Consider the following 22,655-nt stretch of genomic DNA (forward strand, 5'->3'; position numbering starts at 1 on the left):
GTTATATTTCATTCTGCTACATATTGATTTCTAGTTTCCCACCATCATTTATTGAAGAGGCTATCTTTTCTTAAATGTATGTTTTTGGTACCTGTGTTTAGTATGAGATAACTTTATTTATGTAGGTTTGTCTCTGTGTCTTCTATTCTGTACCATTGGTCTCATGTCTGTTTTGGTGACAATACCATGCTGTTTTTGTTACTATAGCTCTATAGTATAATTTAATTTCTGGTATTGTGATGCCTTCTCCTTCATGTTTCTCACTGAAGATTGCTTTGGCTAATTCTGTGCCTCTCATTTGTCCAAATTAAGTTCACGAGTACTTTTTCTATTTCTACAAAGAATGTCATTGGAATTTTAATAGGAATTGCATTAAATCTATATAGTGCTTTTGGTAATATGGCCATTTTGACAATATTACATCTGCCTACCCAAAAACATGGGAGATCTTTCCATCTTCTAAGGTCTTCTTTATTTCTTTCTTTAGTATTCTGTAGTTTTCATTGTAGAGTTTTTCACATCTTTTGTTAGATTGATTCCCAAGTATTTGTTTTTAGGCTATTATGAATGGGATAGTTAATTTCACTATTGGCTGATTCATCATTGGTTTATAGGAATGCAATTGATCTATAGATGTTAATTTCTGCTACTTTGCTGAATTAGTTTGAGTTCTACAGGTTTTCCAGTCAAGTTTTCTGGGTGGTCTAAATATAGATCACGTTGTTGGCATTTCTAACAATCCCCCAGGGATTCAGGTGCCATATTCTGTTTATCTTGAAGAGGAAGTCTCTAGGAAGTCCTCACCTGTGGGAGACCCTCGGGATGCTACATCCAGTTTTGGAATGAAGACTGGACTATCAACATGCCCGCCCTGAAGCCTGAATGTGCAGTTCTTTCCTCTAAGACTATCTGCCTATTCTCTAGAGCTGTCTTCCTGCTCTGACTCTGCCTCAGGACTCTATTTTGATTTATTTATTCTGTTTGGTTTAGTATTCCTGAGATATGGATCCATCTGCTGAGTTGATAGAATCCACACATATCTTCTTTTTCTATCAACAGACCCCCTTGGGTTTGGGGAAGACAGTCCTGTGGAGGTGATCTGGTACCAATGGTTTTCATACCAAGAACTGGTTTTGCCAAAGTAGCAAGAACACATATCCTATCAAAGGGTCCCAGGGTTAGAGGTGCTAGTAGTGAGCCTCTAAGGAGTAGCTGTAGAAAAAGATAACCTGCAGCAATTGCTTCAGTTAGGGACCCTCCACTTTCTCCCTTAGCTGCACCTCCATGGTTCCTACAGTCACAGCCATGCACCTACCTACCCAGGATTTCTCTGGTCACAGGTTGAAATTAAGATCTGTGTCATCTAAGTTAAGTTTAGTTGTTTGAGGTGCTGCTTTCAATTTTTTTTAAAAAAGAATATATATATATATATATATATATATATATAATTTTTTTTAATTTTAATTTTTTTATTGGTTGTTCAAAACATTACAAAGCTCTTGACATATCATATTTCATACATTAGATTCAAGTGGGTTATGAACTCCCATTTTTACCCCAAATACAGATTGCAGAATCACATCAGTTACACATCCACATTTTTACATAATGCCCTATTAGTAACTGTTGTATTCTGCTACCTTTCCTATCCTCTACTATCCCCCCTCCCCTCCCCTCCCATCTTCTCTCTCTACCCCATCTTCTGTAATTCATTTCCCTCCTTGTTTATTATCCCATTCCCCTCACAACCTCTTATATGTAATTTTGTATAACAATGATATATATATATATATATATATATATATCCATACATGCACATAGGTACATATGTATGTATCCATACCTGCGCATATAAACACACTAAACATATTAAATATAAAGTCTCCTTTGTCTCTGCATAATAGAAAATAAAAGCATTTGGTGTTTGGAAATGCAAATAAAACAAGGCATGTAATGGACTTTTTCTAAAAGAAGAATCACTGTTCTTGAAAAGTCATCTGATCCCTAGCATCTGTCCTCACAAAGCCATGGTGCACATGCAATTACTTTGACAGCACTTGGGGGTTTGTGCTTCATACTACTGTACTGAACCAGGATTCTTTCTCATCTCCCCAGTCACAATGTGAGGGCAGGTTCCAAGTCTTAATCTCATCCTTTGGGATCACAGTACCTGGAATGGTCTTCTACCTTAGGGGCACTCAGTGAACAAAAGCTGATAACTACACAATAGATGCCATCTATTCTAATTTTTATTGAATTATGTTAAATTTTACTGCAACTATTTCAGTAGGCAGAATCATGCCCTCCCAAAGATGTTCATGTCCTATCCTGGCACCTGTGAACATGTTACTTTATATGGCAAGAGGAACTATGCAGTTGTGATTACCTTGTCGGCCCAGAGAAATCACAGCAGTTCTTATAAGAGGAAAGTTTGAAGGTGCCTGTGTACCTTGCTTTGATTATGGAGAATGGGGCCATAAGCCCAGGAATAAAGTGGCTTCTAGAAGCTGTAAAGGGCAAAGTAGGGGATTCCTCTCCAGAGCTTCCTGAAGGATTTGGCCTCCTTACACTTTGATTCTAGCCCAGTGTGATTTCTGACCTAGATAAATGTATGATATATATGAGTTGCTTAAAGTTAGTAAACTTATGTTAATTTGTTAAAGTTGCAACAGGAAGGTAATACAGCTACATCTTGGAAATAAATTAATCATCTACTCCCTTTTGAAGTATAATGTCCTTTCCCTGAGTCTATCACCCTTTCTTATATTACAGGGAGTGACACTGACTTTGGAACAAGGTAGGAAATGTGTTCACCATCTTGCCTAGCCAGTCTGTCCTGGGTTGTATTTTTTCACTTATTTATTTTTAGAAAATATTCTTCCAGTGGTAAAAACACAGTGACTATAAAGCAGGATGTGAGAAAAGGAGATGATGTTCAGCATAATTAGCTAAGTATCAGTATTAGTAAGGGCACTTGGAATGTCAAAACTGCAGCTGTTCCTAACAGTGTGCTTCTGCTTAGGAAACTGCAGAGAAGGCAGAGTACGTTTCCTCTAAAGTTAGGATAAAGTTCATAGACTGTTCTGAAGGAATAGAGGGAGTCCACACTGCATCTTGTGATTGAAGGACTTGGAGATAAAAGGATTCATTATTATACCAGTTCAGGGGTCCCACAGTTACTGAGCAAATATACAGCTTTGAATAAAATAACAAGAGTATGCAGAATGGAGTGTCTATTTTATTAACTTATGAGTTGTTAGTGTAAAATGAGGTCCTTACTTAAAGGCCCATTAACCCCTGATGCATGAATAAATCTAATACTTAAATATGTGTGCATGTGCACTTCACAGCAGAACAATCTGTAGCAGATCTCAGACACTCAAAAAAAATCATACTCCTAAAAGAAGGATTAAGAACAACTAGTGCTGTAACACCATCATCTTTTATTTAAGAAGTTTCTATACATTGTTCTGCATAGAAAACTGAATGATTCTATTTCCATTCTATCTATCTCATGACTAAACTGACACCTCAAGCCAAATAATCATATGTCAAGCTCTCATTATATCTGCAGGTCAGGCTGGTAGGGGGAATCAGGCTGAAGATGGGCCAGAGAGCTCCAGGATGAGCTCATGGATTCATCCTCACAATAGTCCTGCACTCTGTGCTGGCAGGCCTTTGTTTCTCTTCCAGACAGATTGATTTTAAAAAGAATGGGAAAGTTAAGTCTCTACTTACAGTTCTTGGGAAATACAACTCTTGTGGCAGGTGAGTTCACTGTATGAGACACTATATGGGGGGCATTCATACACTCTTAAAATAAGAGATGATGTTGTTACAACACACTAGTTGTTCTTAACCCTTCTCTTAGGAGTACATATTTCTTGGAGTGTCTAACCAACTGGCAATCAATTGATACTAGGAAAATTGATACTAGTGGCAATCAAATGATACTAGATTACATGGTGGGTTTCATCTCTTATACCTCTTTTTAATGAATATCTAGATTTTATCTAAAACTAGAATGAAAATTAAATATTGATATGGATTGTTTAAAAATATTATAAAAATAATACAAGGACACAAAACTATACTATAACTAAACTATACTTATAGTATATACCTACACTATAGGTAGTAAATACATGAAGCTTATAGTCTAATCAATATAGTATCAGTTAAGATAAGCATTGATAAGATTATAGTCCACAAGCAATAGTTGCTTTGTGTTGCACATGCTAAAAATGGTTTTTATGTTTTTAGATGGTTGAGAGAAAAATCATAATAAGAGTATTTTATGTCATGTGGAAAATTGTGTGAAATTCAAATTTGAGGGTTATACATTCCTTCACATATTTTCTCTGGCTGCTTCTGTGATAAACAGCAGGTGACCAGTTGCTACAAAGACCGTGTGTGACCACAATCCTGAAACAGCTACTATGTGGCCCTTTACTTGGAAGGAGCGATAGCCCAGGCCACCTGGTTCCCATCTGGCTCTAAACTTATATGCAGCATGGCCCTGTTACTTAGGCTCTCTATGTCTGGTTTATCACCTCTGTCTACCTTATAAGGTCATTTCTAGGATTATGAGAGCAGGGAAACATACAGAACGTAAACAGCATCCCACGGCACTCCCATCACGTATTGGCATCATTAGTATTACTGCTGTGCCACTTGCCATAACTGCAGTTACTCTAATGCACTTCTACTATCTCAACTCTCCTGGAAATTATAGTTAACACTAATTTATAGTTTCACCAAGTCTAAAAATTATCTTTTCATTAACTGGTCATCATATTTTGGAAAATTGTCCCAGTCTCCTCAAATGAAGACAGCCATCAATCATTGTGACCTAATAATGGACACTGATTACAAATTTAGTTCAAAAGACAGATATTTTTAATGTTAGTATCTTGTCTTATCCTCATATTTCAAAACGCATTTTCAAAAATGCATCCGAATTAGAAACTTTGGCAAGTGAGATAATCTAATCCACAGCCTGCTCCCTTCTTGACAGATAGTTAAAGGAGGACTCACAGGATCAAGTGACTTCTCAAAGCACAGGTAACCCTTAATTATAGTGAACATTATTGACTATAATATGGACTTTTTCTTTGCATTAACCCACCTGCAGGTTTTTTTCCAAACAATAGTTTTTCAAGTTACTGGTCTGACCTAAAAGCTAAAATGATTTTTAGTCATGTAAGTGGACATCTTACCATGACAATTTCTCTGGGTCATTATGCACTCATTTCATTTAGAAATGTCACAAATACATTCAGTTAATGCATTAAATATGAAAATACTTGCTGAAGAGACTCAATTTATTAATGATTCAGGAGAAGTTCCTAAAGCATCTATTTGGTATTCATTTATAATTCATTTCACAGCTTAGCTTCAGTTCCCACAGGGCAAATATTTATCAAATATTACTCTGTTTTAATTCTTCCCTTTACATTTTTTGTGGAATATTTTTTGCCTAAAATAATGGCTAAACTTCCTAAGAGCACCCATCTATCCATCTATTGTAATTTAATGTGCATTTCCTGATTAGATGACAGTAATGGATTTTCATATATAACAAAGTACATTGTGCAGCCAAACAAAAGAATAATTATTAAACATAATAGCTGGCTATAAATTGAACAAGATACACCAGGAACATCATAAATATTTATTAGAGAGTAAATATGGTAATTAATAAACAGCAATCAACACAAAGGGGGCATGGCATCTTAATACCCGGCCAAGGCAAAAAAAAAAAAAAAAAAAGACCTTCACAACCTCCTACCAGTGGACCACATATGACCAAATAATGTGTTCAATATGAAAAACAGACTATCTGGCCTGACTAGTAAAGTGGATTTATGATATCAAGAGAGTTGAGTATCTTGAATCGAGCTGCCCTACTGTCCCCTCCCTGAAGCATTGCTAGCTCATGATCTCCAATTCTAACAGCTTATCATAGCTACGGGTAAATGTTGAAATGTAGAGAACATTGACATTGTATTTAGATGTATCTAACCTAGGTCAAATAAGTTCTCCATGTTAACTGGATAGCAGAGATTATATCTTATTGAAATCTCTGCTGTAAAGAAGATGTGATAAATAACATACTCAGCCAAGTACCTGGAACAAAGTACACATTCAATAATGGGGTGTTCTTCTCTACTAGCACTGCTTTTATTACTTCTGTATTCACTACTATTACTACATCTACTGCTGCAAGCACTGAGCAACAGTTACTTCATCCCACTTCTCCTGGCCATTAATGGTACATATAAAAATAATAATCTATACTTTGGGACCTAAAGAGCTTAAGACACACTAGGATGGGTAAAAATATGTAACTAAAATGATAAAAAAGAAATAACAAGGGTTCTTAAAGATGTGAACTGACTGGAATCCTCAAGTACTGCCTGTGGGAATGTAAAATGGTGCAGCCACTTCAGAAAACATAGTGGAAGTTTCTCGGAATGCCAAACATAGAGCTATCCTATGATCCTGCATTTCCATTCTGATGAATATACTCAAGAGACATGAAAGCACATGTCCACAGATGCTCACAGGAGCTTTATTCAAGATAGCACAAAGTAGAAATAACAAATATCAACTGATGAGTGGAAAAATAAAATATGGAATTGCTACACAAGGGAATATTATTTGGAAATAAAATGGAATGTAGAACAAATGAAGTACATGAAGTTTATCCATGTGAATAAACCTTGAAAACAATATGTCAAATGAAAGAAGGCATCACAAAAGTCACACATTATAGGATTCTATGTTTATGAAATGCCCAAGGACAGGCAGATCCACTAATCTGTGATTACCAGGAGCTTGGGCAGAAGAAGGGAATAGTAGAATGAGTAATGACCACTAAGGTTTTGATTTGGGGTGATGAAAATGTTCTAAGCTTAGTGGTAATGGTTGTACAGCTATGGAATATAATCAATAGTTAAATTTTATGATGTGTAAATGCTACCTCAAAAAAACTATTTTATAAAAATCAAACTAACAAAGCACATAAGGGCAGCTACACACTTGCAGAGTGAACTGGCTGCACTCTGCCAGGGAATGCCAGGAGTGCCCAGGTACCTCCAGACAGGACAGGCAGTATGAGCTTAGGCACAGATGACAAAGCATACTGGGGTCACGGGTGGTCTCCACTCTCCATTCCACACATCTGCTCTCCCCTTCTAAAGGGAGTTATTTAGCATAAAAAATAGAACATTACAAGTAAGAAGAAAAGAATTTAAAATATTAAGAAAAATTAGAACATAAGGGTAGAACATAATAAAATTAGAACATAAGAGTAATTAGAACATAAAAATAAGAACATAAGTGGTTTCCACTTTCCATCCCACAACATCTGCTCTCTCTTTCTAAAGGGACTTATTTAGCATAAATAAAAATTAGAACATATGAGTAAGGAATAGAAAGGTTATAAGCTCTCGAGATGAAAACCTCTATTTGAAAGCTGGGTGTCAAACCCTGGTCCCATAAGATAGCAGCCTGGGACCAGTAATTTGGCCTCTCTGGGCTTTAGTTTCTTTCTTCATAAAGTGGGTATAACCACAGGACTTTCTCTCACATGGTTGTGCTGAGAGGACATGCAGGGTGCTCAGAACAGTGTCTGACATGCACAAAGAGCCATCATCCTGATTATTGTCTGACTGTTGTGGTCTCTTTAGGATAGTCTGACTCCTTGCAGTCAGAGGTGAGCAGCACCATCACAGAGGGTCATGTTCAGATTCCCCAGGGAACTCCAGTCAAACCCTGTCCTCTTCACCCAGGAGCTTGGGCTTATCCTCTATACTTCCATGAGGCCCCTTTAATAACACAATTGTACACACAGCCTGGCGAGCAGCACGGGATATTCACAGGCACGCTGAATTCACACTGAACACAACAGCTACCACCAAAGCACCTGTAGAATCAGGAACATTCCCAGGAATCTTACATATGACACCTCACTGAATTTTCACAACATGCCTATGAGTTGGATATTATTAACCCATCAAACTACAGACAAGAAAAGTTGAAGTACATTGAGTAACTCCATCAAGTTAATCTCACGGTTAAGTAAAAGTCAAAGCTAGGAGTCCAACCCAGATCTGTCCAATCCAGGGGCACTTCCCAGTCCATTTTGTTGAACTGGATTTCCAAAAGAAGAGTAATTAAGATAGGAATTAAGAAAAAGGGAAAGTGGTTTATTATTAACACACAGTTTATCTATGTTCGAATAATTGTCCAAATGCCAAAGTACATTTGATTCATCCACTTCTTTACTCACACATCCCTTCATTCATTATCCAAATATTAAACAGTCTTTGATGGATATTGATTTTAGAAAATTACAGAATGATTCCCAAGTGTTTTTTTTTTTTTTTGAGGCTATTGTGAATGGCATAGTTTTCCTAATTCTTCTTGCAGGGGATTCATCACTGATGTAGAGAAATGCATTTTTATGGGTACTAATTTTATATCCTGTTACTTTGCTGAATTCATTTACTAACTAGCTCTAGAAGTTTTCAGATGGAGTTTTTTGGATCTTCTAAATAGAGAATCATGTCGTTAACAAAGAGTGATAGTTTGGATTTCTTTTCCTATCTGTATTCCTTTAATTTCTTCTTCTGTCTGATTGCTCTGGCTAGATTTTCAAAGACTATGTTGAAAATAAGTAGTGAAAGAGGGCATCTCTGTCTTCTTCCGGTTTTTAGGGGGAATGCTTTCAATTTTTCTCCATAAGTAGATGCTAATCCATAATGGAGTGGGGAGAGAATGAAGGAACTCTAGACAGTGCAGAGGGGAGTAAGGGAGGGGAAAGGAGGAGACGTGTAGATGGGAAGGACAATGGAATGAGATGGACATTTTAACCCTATATTTATGTATGATTACACTACCAGTGTGACTTTGCACCATGTTCAGCCAGAGGAAGGAGAAGTTGTGCTCCATTTGTATATAATGTTTCAAAATGCATTCTACTGTCATATATAGCTAATTAGAACAAATTCTTTAAAAAAAGAGAAACAGTAAAAAAAAAGAAAGAAAAGAAAATTACAGAATGATGTGTTCAACACATTAATTGAGGAATAGAGCATTATGCTGGGCAAAAAGGACATCAGAAAGCTCCAAATGCTTTCTCAACTATCAAAGAAAGCCTCATTTACTACACCTCAACCTCCTTACATAAGAATTCAGAGAAAAATCTGATGCTCACCTTCGAAGCCCTATTTCCCTAGGAACTATTAATTGGAATTTTAAGCTATCACCTGACTCTCCTTTAAGTTCCCAAGATGCCCAACCCTTAGGCAGCCTTCTCCCTTCTAGCTCATGAAGCAAGACAAGTGTTTTCCCAACCTTGGGACTGTGCAACAGCGGGTGAGGGGGATGGTCAGCAGAGGGTCTGTGGCAAGATCTGCAGAAATGGGCTGCAGGAGCAGGACTGTGTGTGCCAGGCCTCAAGCAGACCACAAGCCCAAGATATTGATGGTCACTGCAAGGCTGATCTAAGTCCGGCAGACTGCATGCTAAGTAGAAAAAAATTTTGTAAGACACCATTTCACAGGGTAGAGAGTGCCACTTGCAAAACTGTGTCTTAATTTAGCCCTAAAATCCTACAGGAATTTCTGATTTTCCCACACCGCAGAGATAACTATTAAGGTTCTGGTTCTTTCAGAAGTGCCAGATACTTTTAAACTCTTTTTCTTCCAATAAAGAACAATGCAGTTACCATGAAGAAAAAGAATAAGAAAAAGATACATGAACTATTTCTTTGGAAGGATCAGCTAAATGCTTAAGAGATTTTAAAAGAGCAAAGCTGAGATGGTATATAAGGATGATAAGAAATTCACTTTTGGAGCAAAAGTTTTTTCAAATGATATTTTAAGGTAACATATTAATCCAATTTGTTCACATACTAAACTGATGACAAATTATCCATTGGATTCTACAGCGTGTATCTTATGAATAATAAGAAAATTTTCTGTCAATTACACACCAAGGTAAAATTTAATATGCTGTTAAAATTGAGCTTTACCTAGAAAGGCAATAATGTTTAAATTAAAGCTAATGACAAAATGTGATTGAATTTACAAGGCAATTATCATATCCAAAGTTATTTCCGAAGTATTTACCATAAAAGTAAACAATAAAAACACAAATTATTAAGATCATAAGCAATATGCTTAACATTAAATTTAAAATATTAATAATAAGGTAGTATGGAAGGAAATATATCTATAATTCCTGAATATAATTATTATTTTCGCTTGTTAGAAGAATAAAGGACATTGCCCATTTGTGCTATTGATAGGCATGTGCCTCTAAACCTTGGCCAAAATGTATGTACCGATTATATAGTATAAAATGAATTAATATTGTTTTCAAATTAGGATATAATAAATAAAATTTCTTTTATATCAAAATGTACATCAAACAAATACATATTTTAATATAATACATATTAAAATTAGTTGACTTCAATCTTTTTGCTATTATGAAAATAAACTGTACAGGTAGAAAATTGTTTTTGAACTGTCATATGCTGTTCATATGATTTAATTCATAAAGATTTAATGAATTCCACAGATGCTTTCAGTTCCCTGTATAAAAAAGATGAAAAGCTTTAATTTTATGAAAATTTCATTTTGAAAATGTGTATATTTAAAATGTCATCAATATGGACAGTATAGAAATCTATTAATCAAATATTTAATTCAAAACTTCTTTTAGATAGGGTGATTAAAGTGTTTTTAAATTGTATTTAATTTCACAAAGAAAAGCAGAAAAGAAAGATAATTATTTCAAGGTGTTTCATAACAATTTCAAGAAAAATCAAGTAATGCCAACAAAATGATTTAAAAAAAAAAAAAGAAGAACACCTGACAGTGAAAATCTAAACAGCAAATCCAAACAGAAATGTACTAGAATTCCTTTCCATGTCAGTGAAGTCTTCTCTATAGATTTCCCACTTCACATACATACAGATAAGCTAGACATTTTTCCACTCAAAGACATGTGAATGGATAGGAAGCTATACACAGATTTATTTTCCTCCTGCACTAAAAAATCAAAGCCTCTGCAGGTATCCTCCTGCAGGTTACACTGCCTCCTGTGTTAGTCCCAGTCACATCCTGGCCACAGTCAATCTTCCAGATCAGGTCCAGAAGGTTTTTCTCCCCAGAAAACTATCATGCAGGAGAATTAAAAACTGAGGAAGGGGAAAACAGAAAGCACATGAAAAAAGGACCAAAATAACATAATAATTTAAAATGTGCACCTTTACTCTTTGGTCATCAACTTCTATAATTGTTGCAACACGAATTAACCGGGGGTTTCGTTTATCCACAACTTCAAGTTTCATATTTGGCAAAAAACCATGGGGCAACCTCTGAAAAAAATACAAGTGTAACAAGTTGTGGAAAATTCAGCAATTCAGATTTTCTATTAATTTTCTATTAATTTTGAATACAATACTTCAGTTTTAACAAGCATATTTTTAATACAACTGGCATTTAGTTTACAGAACACATAGGATTTTATGCATATTTTTTAACTAGAGTCACAAAGCCTGTGAGAGAATTTTGGGCCACTTTAAAGATAGCTAAAAGACAAAGATAGAATAAATTATAAATTCATTAATTTTCACAACGAAGTTCAAAACGATTTTTTAAAATTAGTGCATTATAATTACACATAATATTGGGGTTCATTCTGACTTAATTATGCAAACATGGAATATAATTCTCACCAATTTAGTTCCCAGTACTCTCCTAACCCTCTCCTCCTCACATTCCCTGTTCCCTTTCCTCTATTCTACTGGTCTTCCTTCTATTTATTTGTAATATTTTTTAAATTAGTGCTTTATAGATATACATGAGGTGAAATTCACTGTGGTATTTTCACATATGTACATAGGATCATTTGGTCAATTTCATCGCACTGTTTCTCCCATTTCCTATCCCTCTCCTCCCTTTCCTCAAGCCCCTTCTAGATACTCTACTGATCTCTCCTTAGTTTTCATGTAATTCACAACTCTCCACCATCAGGTTTTTTTTCCCCTTATATACAAATACAAAAAAAAAAAAACATGATTCTTCATAAATCTAAATTTTAAAATATACTTAGTTAAAAGCTACATAATTTCAACTGTTAAATCTTTTCAGTATACCATGATATAATTTTAAGCCATATCTATGCTTTTTGTCACTTCATCTCATAACACTACAGAGTTGAACTTGGTTGAAGTTTCTTTCAAGTCTTTAAAATGCTAGAAACCAAGAGTTCATGGTGACTGACACACAGGCAATAAATAAAACAGAAGGGGAAAGGTACTGGGACATGCCAAATCATTCAAACTAAGGAATTTCAACAGTCAAAATCAGAGTCACACTGGGCACAGTGACACATGCTTGTAATCTCAGCAGCTCTGGAAGGTGAGGCAAGAGGATTGCAAGTTCACGGCCAGACCCCGCAACTTTGTAAGGCTGTAAGCAATTTAGTGAAACCCTGTCTCACAATTAAAAAAAAAGTAAAAGGGCTCAGTATGTGCCTCAGTGGTCAAGCACACCTAGGTTAAATCCCCTCCCCGTCCCTGCAACAGAAATCAAAGTCACAAAACAAATCTGACAGTTTTGAGACATTAGTGGAAAGTTTTTCTTTGAATGCTATTACACATAAAAGTGTTCAATTGATTTTATTGGAAATGAAAGTGTACTGAACTCCTCAAATCCAGAATTGGCAATAAAAAAAAAACTTCTACTGATACATGATTAATAAATAGTTAAATTTTTCTCCAGTATCTGGTATGTTTTCAGCTTTTTCAGAAGCATATTTTCTTCTTAGAATGCATTATTACATCTATTAAATGGAATATACTGAGTATTATCAGGTCTCTGAAATTTGTTCTTGCCAAGGTCACTATTCTGAACAACAAAGGTAATTGTTTAGTATTACAGATGCCAAAGAGACATTCTTGAGCAGAATCCACAACAACCTTGTGAAAGACAGAGTCTGAAATTCGTCTTTTTAGTGAAATTTTTCCTTGTTTTCTTATAGTTCTCCTGTTCAAGAAGTAAAACAAAGATTTGAAAAAAGACAAAACAGAAACTACCAGTACTTGCTCTTTGAAATTCTGCAATTCATAAAACCTCTGTAGGACTTTAGCTATGGTTTCCCTAATCTTATTATACTTCACCATCAAATCTAGACTATTACGACCAATTTTTTTAGATGAAAAAGGATTTTTGTTTTAACCCCTTTTAATACCTAGAAAACTCTAGGAAATGAAATCACATGAATAAACCCTACACATAAAATTCTGATTTAAGACAAGTTGAGGAGCCTGAAGCCCACAATTAGAATGAGAAAGGAACAATTTAAAAATCACTGATTTGGAACATAAATATTTCTGATTATACTATTTCTATCTATGTGTTTTCTTTTAAAAATTTATCTATACTTAGTTCAACCCTGGAAAAGTACATTAAAATAAGTTTTAACTGTAAAAATCAGTATTCTAAAAAAAATGCTTAAAGGAATGTTCCTCTCAAAAGTGGATAAAAGTATGCACAAAGATGATGGTTCACCTACTTGATTATGGCCATTGCCATTCAAACAGTCCCTGAGAAAGGGACATGCAAGCTCATGCACTGAGAGCTTCCACACCTCCACCCCTGCTGAGGTGCTGTCAGCAGTGCCACTGATGTGCCGCACTATGCTTTTTTCAAAAAGAAAATCATCACCTGCATTTGTATATAGGAATGATAGCAAATGACCCTGCTTGTTTACTTTACTTACTTTGTATTCTTAACTTTAAGAAAAGCAAAACAAATTGGTTATAAAAAACACAACTTGAATTTATAAAGAAAAATCTAGAATAATTTTAAAATCCTACACAAAGGAGGACTCAACAGAATTTTGTTTAAAGGTAAGAGTGTATACCTATATAGACTTACCATTTTAAAAACTTTGGCAGGAACTGCATTAGTTTGGGTAGTCTGCAGATATTCTGGCCAGGAAAAATTTTCTGGGTCAGGATATCCTAAAAACATACATACATACATAAATAAATAAATAAATAAATATACATACAAAGATTATTCACAGATTCCCATTTTCTATAAAACATTTGGTAATGATAACACTGTTATCTGAAGGCTCATTATTTAACAGGCCCCATGCTAAGAACTTCATGTAGTACCTAACTTAAGTCTTATGCTCCCCTCTGAGAGAGCCAAAGCATTAATGCATGTAAGTAAGCATTCACTGGTTCATTCACTCACTCCCACTCAATTGGTATGGCCAGTGTCAAAAGGTTAGGCAAGTACTTGGTAGAGGCAGGTTACACCCAGGACTCAGGCTCGTGGATCCAACAAAAGGTTCCTAAGAAGTTTGAAAATTCAAGCCACCTGAACTCAAACCATTCAGTTGGAAAAACTAATAATCTTTCCTTTCTGACTATGCTGCATTGTTACCTTTGTCCTTTCACGGAGTAAGTACTTATACTTATTCATCAGCTCTGATTTCCTTTTTCTTTTCCAATTATTTTTTTTTTTTGCTGCTTTTACTCTTATTACTACCTTCCTCCTGCTTTCCTTAGGCTTGTTTTATTCTCTTTTAATCAAACTGAATTATAATCAACTTATTTTCATGTTTTTCATATAATAAAATAGTTTAAGACTATGAGTTTGTCATTGTTTCCACTCAATAGCACCAAACACCTGGGCATACATCTATGCATAATGCATTTGTTTTTCTCTCTTTTACTTTATAAAAAGATTATATTCTGTCTTTGTAGTATTAATTGAATAACTGGTCGAATAGTTATTTAAGAGGTATTCCACCTGGTTAATTGTTGCAGTGGTTTAAAATTAATATTACACAAGATGTGCACAACTCCTGCTTTGGGAATGTGAGGATTTCTTCTTGGTGTAACACTAGATCAACAAAAATTTATCTTGTATGTATGTGTATGTGCGTCCATCGTAAGGTTTAGTATCAACATGCATTATTATGACTTAGTTACATTATGAAAAATGCTTTTTATAACTAAGCCTAAAGCCTGAAGCAGTATGCTAAAGTCTTTAAGCATTTTCTAGTAGTTACCCAGCATTTCTGATAATGTTTCCCTCTTCTTACTTTTAATATTTCTCTAGTACTGGGGATTGAACTCAGGGATGCTCTACCACTGAGCTATGTTCCCAACCCTTTTTAATATTTGTTTTGATACAGAGTCTTACTACTTATTAAACTTTTTCTAAAATAAAGTATATTTAAAGAAAAGTACACAAATCAAGGGGATAGCCTATATGACCTGAGCCAGATCAAAACCTAAGCTTCACCACAGCCCCACCAACTCATCCCGATCCCCATCATGTTCCCTTTTAGTCAAAACTACAGACTTCTCCAGAGAAACTCCACCCTGGCTTCCAGCCAGGAGACTGGTTTTGCTGGTTCTGTTTTACCTTTATAAAACTGGAATCACACAGTAAGGGCTCATTCATGGAGAACCTCTTTAGTTCAACATTCTGATTGTGAGGGTCATGCAAAACATGATTACTGAATGCAAACATTAATTTTCATTGTTGTTAAATATTCCATCATGTGAGTATTTTACAATTTACTTTCTATCCATTCTACTTACCACAGTCCTTTAAACAGTTTCTATTTGGGGATTACATGGAATGTATGCTGTGAACATTCAAGTACATTCTTTTTAGTGACCATTCCACTGGAATGTATCCAGAAGTAAAACTGCTAGCTCATGGAACGCTTTGCTTCATCATTTTTACTTTTAAATTATTTTGGCTTACGTGTGATGTGTCTATTTTCAACACCCTCTAAATACAATTTTAAAATAATATGCATTTGCTTTGATAAACAGTTTGTCTTCTCTTTCTTTCATAAATACATCTCAAGCTGGATTTTTTAAAGCTCTCTTGGGATTTCCTTTGCTTTCTGCACGTTCTTATATGAACTATGCTATATATCTTTGGTTTCAATAGTTATTTTCACAATTGCATTTAATTTTATAGCACACACTTAAAAAAAGCCATTTCTTGTATTTTGGATCTCTACCTTTCTACAAGGCTTTTGAACTACCCTCACCCCTCACCCCATCAGCAGTGGTTTTCCTCACCTAGGTGCCTGGCTAGAGGATTCAGTGAGATGGAAGAACAACAAAACAAAACATAACATAGAGAACTGCAGAAAGGAGGCAAGGCTGGTGAGAAAGGCAGCCGCACATTCCTGCCCAGCCTCATAAAGAAACCTGGCATGCTGCCGTAAGAAGCACCATTCTTTCCTTCTCTTTTCATGAGGAACATGTGAAAATAAAAGGCTGTGACATTCTAAATGATCCTTAAACAACTTCTTCTGTACTACTTTCCAGAAATAAGTTATGTATATGCAAAAGAAGAACAGGTACCTGTATATTCCCTGTACAATTAACCCAAGCAAGAGCAGAATGACTATGGCCTCGGGAGGCTTCCCACTGCCTTCCTCCTGGCCCAGCCCTATCCTGGTAGGCCTTGAGAGGCCAGAGTAGAGGTGAAGAGAAGGGCCAGGTAGATTCCTTCACTGTGTGGAAATACCAGGATATTAGCTTCTCATAAGTCTAAGTTCCTACTTGAAACAAGAAGAAATATTTGAGACCAGTCCATAGAACAGCATATCCTATAGAACCTTAACTCCTCACAAAAAAGGTCAGTCTTTAACTGGATTCCCTTTATGGGTAAGCACTGTACCAAGCATTTCATTTGCATTAAGTCATTTATTCCTCACATGGACCTGAGTTATACCTTTTCATTCACATTTCAAAGGTGAGGCTCAGAAAAGCTGAGAGCATGTCCAGTGTTGTGCAGTTAGGAATGGAAGAAATGGGGTTTGAACAATGGTGTCTGGCTCCATTATGCATGCACTGTACGTAGTTCCTGACTCCCTCTGGTACTGAAGACCCAGGCCCATCCTTCTAGGCCTCAGGGTCCAGACCCTGAGGCCACGAAAATTATATTGGGAGGGTGAGAATATGGGAATATAGGCATGAGGTTGGAAACTGCCCTTCATACTGTTTAGAGGTATTCATTCATTCCACACTGTTTAGAGTTTGAAACTTCAAAGAGATGGATGATCCCTGAAGAAAAATGAGGTCCAACCTATGGTTGAGAACACAGCTTGCTGAATCAAGTCAAGGGAAAACTGTCACAGAAACCGAGATCAAGGACCTACAGGATTAGGACTTCAAACGGCAGCCTGGAATTTCTCAATGGTTGGTGCCAGCAATTCTTTTGTGATGGGAAGGCCCAGGTGAAAATTATCTTCAATCAATGTTGGAGAATAACTAGAATGCAACTAGATGACAGTGAAAGAAGGGGCATGGTGTAGGGGAACAGGACAGCTAGAGCCTTCAGGAGGAAAGGCTTTTCTCAGCAGCCTAGAGCTGCTTCAGAATCAGGAAGGTTACATGAGACGTGGCAGCATAAAGCTGCCTGCTTTAAGGGCCAGAGAGAAGTGGTGGCCTCAAGGGTGGGAATGGAGAAAGTCCTATGTGAAGAAGCAGGGATCAGGGGAGACCTTTTCCATCAAGCACTTGGAGTGGAAAGGGTTCCAGGCCTTCTGGAGGACACCAGTATGTACAGGAGCAGAAAGAAAAACTGAAGGGTCGAATGAAGTTAGAGGAAAGCTAAACACGCTCAAACCACATTACTCCAGTGGCTTCTTATATCAGTCAAGGAAAAAGCAAGTCCTAATAATAACCTACAAGTCTCTATAAAACTCAGCCCCATGGCTGTCTTCACCTCAGCTCCTGTTTGCTCAGCTCCTGCTACAGCTAGAACACAGACAAATCCTCGATCCTTAAGTGCTACCACTTGTTGTTCTTTTTCCTAGAAACTAGATGGTTCTCCTCAGATATCTCCATATGTGCCACCTCATCTTCTTTAAGTTGATGCTCAAATGTCAGAGGCTCACCAAGTCCTGAACTCCCCATGTAATATGGAATTCCCTCCCCCAAATACCATCACTTGCCTTATTTTTCTTCACAGTTCTTATCACTAACATGTCACATTATTTTACTACTTCTTGTTTCACTTACTCCATTAGAAGATAAGCTGCCCCATTATAGGAATTTGTTCACATCAATGCAACTTCTCAGAATTCTATAAGTACATGGTGAATATTTGCTAAATGAATAAAATGGTAATTCCTGAGAAGTTTGCATTTAATATTGTGGTGCTCATGAATGACAGATGAAAAGTCTCACAATTCCGATAGGAACTCTGAAAAAACAGGTGTTTGTCTAATGTTTGTACCATAGGTACCATTAGAACAAGATGATGTCAGTGTATCAATACTGGCTAAGGATCCACAGCAGCACTGAAGCCTGGATGGCACCAAGAGAAGGTCATCTTACTGGTGACATCTGTTTAAGACAAATGTGATATTCCTTAATCATTTGTTCCATATGAGAAAGACAAAGTTAGGTGTGAGTTTGGCTATTTTTCTCCAAAACTTAACCTTGCCACTGAACATTCTTTCTAAAGAAATGTGATAAACAGCACCATCCCTGAAGTCCCTGACCTTCTGGTCTGGGTGACTATTCCAATGAGAAACATGACAGACCTTGATATGATGGTGGCAAATTCAGGAACCAAAAATCACAGGCGTACTAGGACAAGCAATTTTTAAGTAATGGGCAAAAGTTCCATTTAATAACCAGCAATAAAAAGCAATCTGTCAAAGAGTCTGAGGAGAAAGTTTAGAATAGATAGATAGGATATCAACCACAAACACACATGCTGGATGTGCTTAACAGAATACTTCATCTAACTCTGTTTTATTGATGAGGAAAGTGAAACCTGATATTTTAAGTAACATATCCAAGATAATTCAGCTAGAAGTGAAGTCAGAGCTAGAGCCAATGTCTTCAGATATGCAATTTGTAAAAACAGAAGTGTCTAAAGAGCATGCTTCTAGGCCTCAATTCAAAAGAAAGCACCATCAGAGGAATGAGAATTATGTGTCTGATACCAAGTAAACCCTGAGTGGTTTTTGCCAACACTGCACAAGCCTGGATTATCTAAGAAAGACCCTCACTTATTTATCTCTCGGTTTCAGGTGGCACTCACAGCATTCCCAAGGCAGAGCAGCAGCTCACCCCAGTGTACAGGCCTCTCAGTGGTAGAGACTGAGGACGTTACCTCTGATAGAAAGCTGCAACTTGCAGGGTAGCTTCTGCACAGCAGACAGGCTCTTTGTGAAGATGACCACAGCATCAAGTAGTCACTAATGATCCCAAGTTAGACTGCACTATACTACTTAGTATTAGACTAAAGAAACACATTGACATAAAGATATATGATACCATAATCACTGTTAAGCCTAATCGGGGCTCACCGTATTTGGAAAAAATCATGTTGAAACAGACTTCATATTTATGGTCCCTTGGATAGCAGAAGTCCTGCACTCATAATTAGCTCATCATAATTAAAATATCCTTCTGGCAACAGAAATCAATTTAGATTCCCTAATATTTATAATAGGTATCAGATTTTTCAGTTGATCATCAATCACATGTGGAGAATTCTTTGGTATAGGCATTGGGCACTTGTCAGAGGGCTCATTTTGTAATTTCTTTTTCTCCAAGTATGTCTGAACTGAAATATACTCAAAACAAACTATGTAAGGAAACCAAATCTCCTCTGTGTCTAGTGACATCATCAGGAAACAGGCTGACTGAGTTGCACTGGCTGCTCAGGGTCTGGCATGTTTTCTCTCTCTCCCTTCACCCACTCGGCCCCCAGTTATCTTACATAGAACTGTTTTAAAAAGTTATTTTATACAAACAGATATATGAAAAATTGTGGTATATATGTGTATTAAAAATTTTAATGCAAAAAAGTACATAAATTGGCGTGAACATACTTTGTATACAGAGATATGAAAAATGTGCTCTATATGTGTAATAAGAATTGTAATGCTTTCCACTGCTGTTGTGTATTTAAAAAATAGTAAAAATAATAAATTTTTAAAGTTATTTTACTTTTGTTTTCTTTTCTGTTTCACTAAACATATAATATTCCATTCAGTGAAATTCTGTGACTGGCTTAATTATACTCATAAGTCAAAGTCATGTCAAGTCTTTATTGTTTTTTATTACCTCCTCAGCTCCTAGTTGTGTCTCACCCTTAGTAGACACCCAGTTAATATATGTTTAATTAATTAATTACTATTTAAATTTGTCTCTGAACTCGTACCTACCTTATGCCAATGGAGGCCATCTGTAGGAACTAGCATATTACTATCTAAAATATAATCCTTTAGCTAAAAAATGTTAATAGTATTGACATTAAATAGATTTATTTTACTATGAATATTCCTATAGCAATTTTAATTTTGCAAAGATATTATTAAGTAAAACAGTTCTTGGTTATCAAACATTAACATTTCTATATATCCATCAAACATGAAGAATACCTAGGGTGTCCAAGAGAATATAGAGAAAACAACTGCTATAATCCTTACCAAGTACATTCCACCTTCCAAAATATAAATCATAGCAGCTTTACTTTCTGAAAATGAACCAGCATTTTATCAACATTTATTCATAAGTTTCAACACCAGACTTCTATTTCTTATTTTTTTCCTTTTATTTATTTATTTATTTGTTTGTTTTTATTTTTTTATTTTTTTTTATTATTTTTTTTTAATGTTGGTTGTTCAAAACATTACATAGTTCTTGATATATCATATTTCACATTTTGATTCAAGCGGGTTATGAACTCTATTTCTAAAATGCAGAAAAAAAAGCATACTTTTAGCTGTCCCCTTGTAAATGCTACCAGAATATCAATATAGACTTTTTAAATGAATACTTATCAACAGATGAAAAGCTGAATTAATATTAATACAATGCATCATGACATAGTATATGGTCATTATGAAGAAAGAATTAGAACTACACTATTATGATATGGATCATATGTTCAGAGGAGGGACTTTGCGGAAGTGATTGGATCATAAGGACTTGATCCACTGATGGCTGAATGGATTACTGAAAGGTGGGACCTTCCTAGAAGAAGCAGGTAACTGAAGGTATGCCTCAGAAAGATTTATGCTCTGTCACCCTCGTATGCTGTCTCCCTCTCTATGCCCCTCCTACCCCAAAGCAATGAAGCTGGCTAACCATGGTCTGAGACCTCTAAAACCATGAGCCAAAATAAGCTTTTCCTCCTTTAAGTTGTTATGTCAAATATTTTAGTTACTTTAATGCCAAGCTGACTAACATATATAGCAAATGAGTTAAAAGGCCAGAAAACAGAGTTTGCAAGACAAAAAAAAATGATGGACATATATGTACCTAATACAATGCAATATTTAGAGCACAATGATGAAGAAAGGACAAAGTTCAAGACTATATGGTTTGTAAGTGTGTTCATGTGTGTGAATATGCATTTATATGATAAATGGTAAAATATATACAGCATAGAATGCCAATGATTCAAACTATTTTCTTCTTGGGCAGAAAGTTGAACTATAATTCCTGGACTCCTCTGTGGTTAGATGCAGTTCTGTGAGTGAATGTTAGGCAACTTCTACTTCTGTAAGTAGAAATGCATTAAGCCACTCCAGAGTTTGGTCCCTCAAGCCCTCCCATGTACATTCATCAGTTCAGGGCTAAATGGGCAGAATTCCAAAGACCAAAGGAGTCCCCATCTCAGGATAATTGCATGGAACAGAACTAATTCTCATCAACTGATTTTACTATAACAGGAGAAAGAAAGAAATGCCTAATGTGTTAAAGGCATTCCATTTTTGGAGTAGTTTGATATACTAGCTAGCTTATGGTGACTAATAAGGAGGGATTAGCATCAGCTGCTATTTCCTAGCAAGGAGCAACTAACCTGCATGGAAGAAGAAACAGAAGGTCAACCAGAAAACTGCAGTTAAAAACAGCACGAGTGTAAGTTATTTAGGCAAAAGTCAATAAGTAAAAACACCACCAATATGAGGATATAAAGCCAAAATGAGAACAGCTAAAACACAGGTGAGCTGTGTCAACAAAAATTTTCTGTGACTATAAAAAAGAAGCCAATGGTTGGGTGGAGGCAGGGAACTGACTTAGCAACATTGAGAAGGCTAAAACATAATTTTCTAAGGGAGAACACCAATAAAAAGTAGCAGCTAATTTATACTGCCGAATCTAGGAAAGCTTCAGGAATTGAAGGCACCAGACACTTCTGAAGGCAACAGTGTGGGGCTGAAGATTGTTGTCTTAATGTCCCAACAGAAACTGTTGGACCCTACCAACAGGGTTCCAATTTCTCCACATTCTAACTAGCACTTGTTCTTTTATTTGGGTTTTCGGTATGTTGTTTGGATATTTTTTGGAGGGGGTGGGGGGGGGGTAGGGGGGTATTGTTTATTTGTTTTCAGGAAATGGTGTAAGATGATATTTTACAGTTTTGATTTGCTTCTCCCTAATGATTTGTGATTACTGACCAACATTTCATGTTCTTATTGGTCATTTATATATCTTTTTTTGAGAAATGTGTACACAGTCCTTTCCACATTTTTGTTGCTGCTGTTGTTATTTATTTGTTTATTTTGGTAGTGCCTGGGATTGAACTCCGGGTCTCACACATTCCAGGGCC

The 22,655-nt window shown here is 36.1% G+C and overlaps 1 protein-coding gene across 1 annotated transcript in view; it reads right to left on the reverse strand.

Moving 5' to 3' along the window:
- L3mbtl4 (L3MBTL histone methyl-lysine binding protein 4) overlaps positions 1-22,655 on the reverse strand; it is a 335,303-nt gene that overhangs the window by 224,668 nt on the left and 87,980 nt on the right. The window contains exons 9-10 of the mRNA XM_077792340.1: positions 13,962-14,047; positions 11,285-11,395 (exon numbers count right to left, since the gene is read on the reverse strand). Coding sequence (XP_077648466.1) covers positions 11,285-11,395; positions 13,962-14,047 — 197 coding nt within the window. The remainder of the gene's footprint in view (positions 1-11,284; positions 11,396-13,961; positions 14,048-22,655) is intronic.

Source organism: Urocitellus parryii, chromosome 13 (genome assembly GCF_045843805.1).
Source record: "Urocitellus parryii isolate mUroPar1 chromosome 13, mUroPar1.hap1, whole genome shotgun sequence".
Taxonomy (NCBI): domain Eukaryota; kingdom Metazoa; phylum Chordata; class Mammalia; order Rodentia; family Sciuridae; genus Urocitellus; species Urocitellus parryii.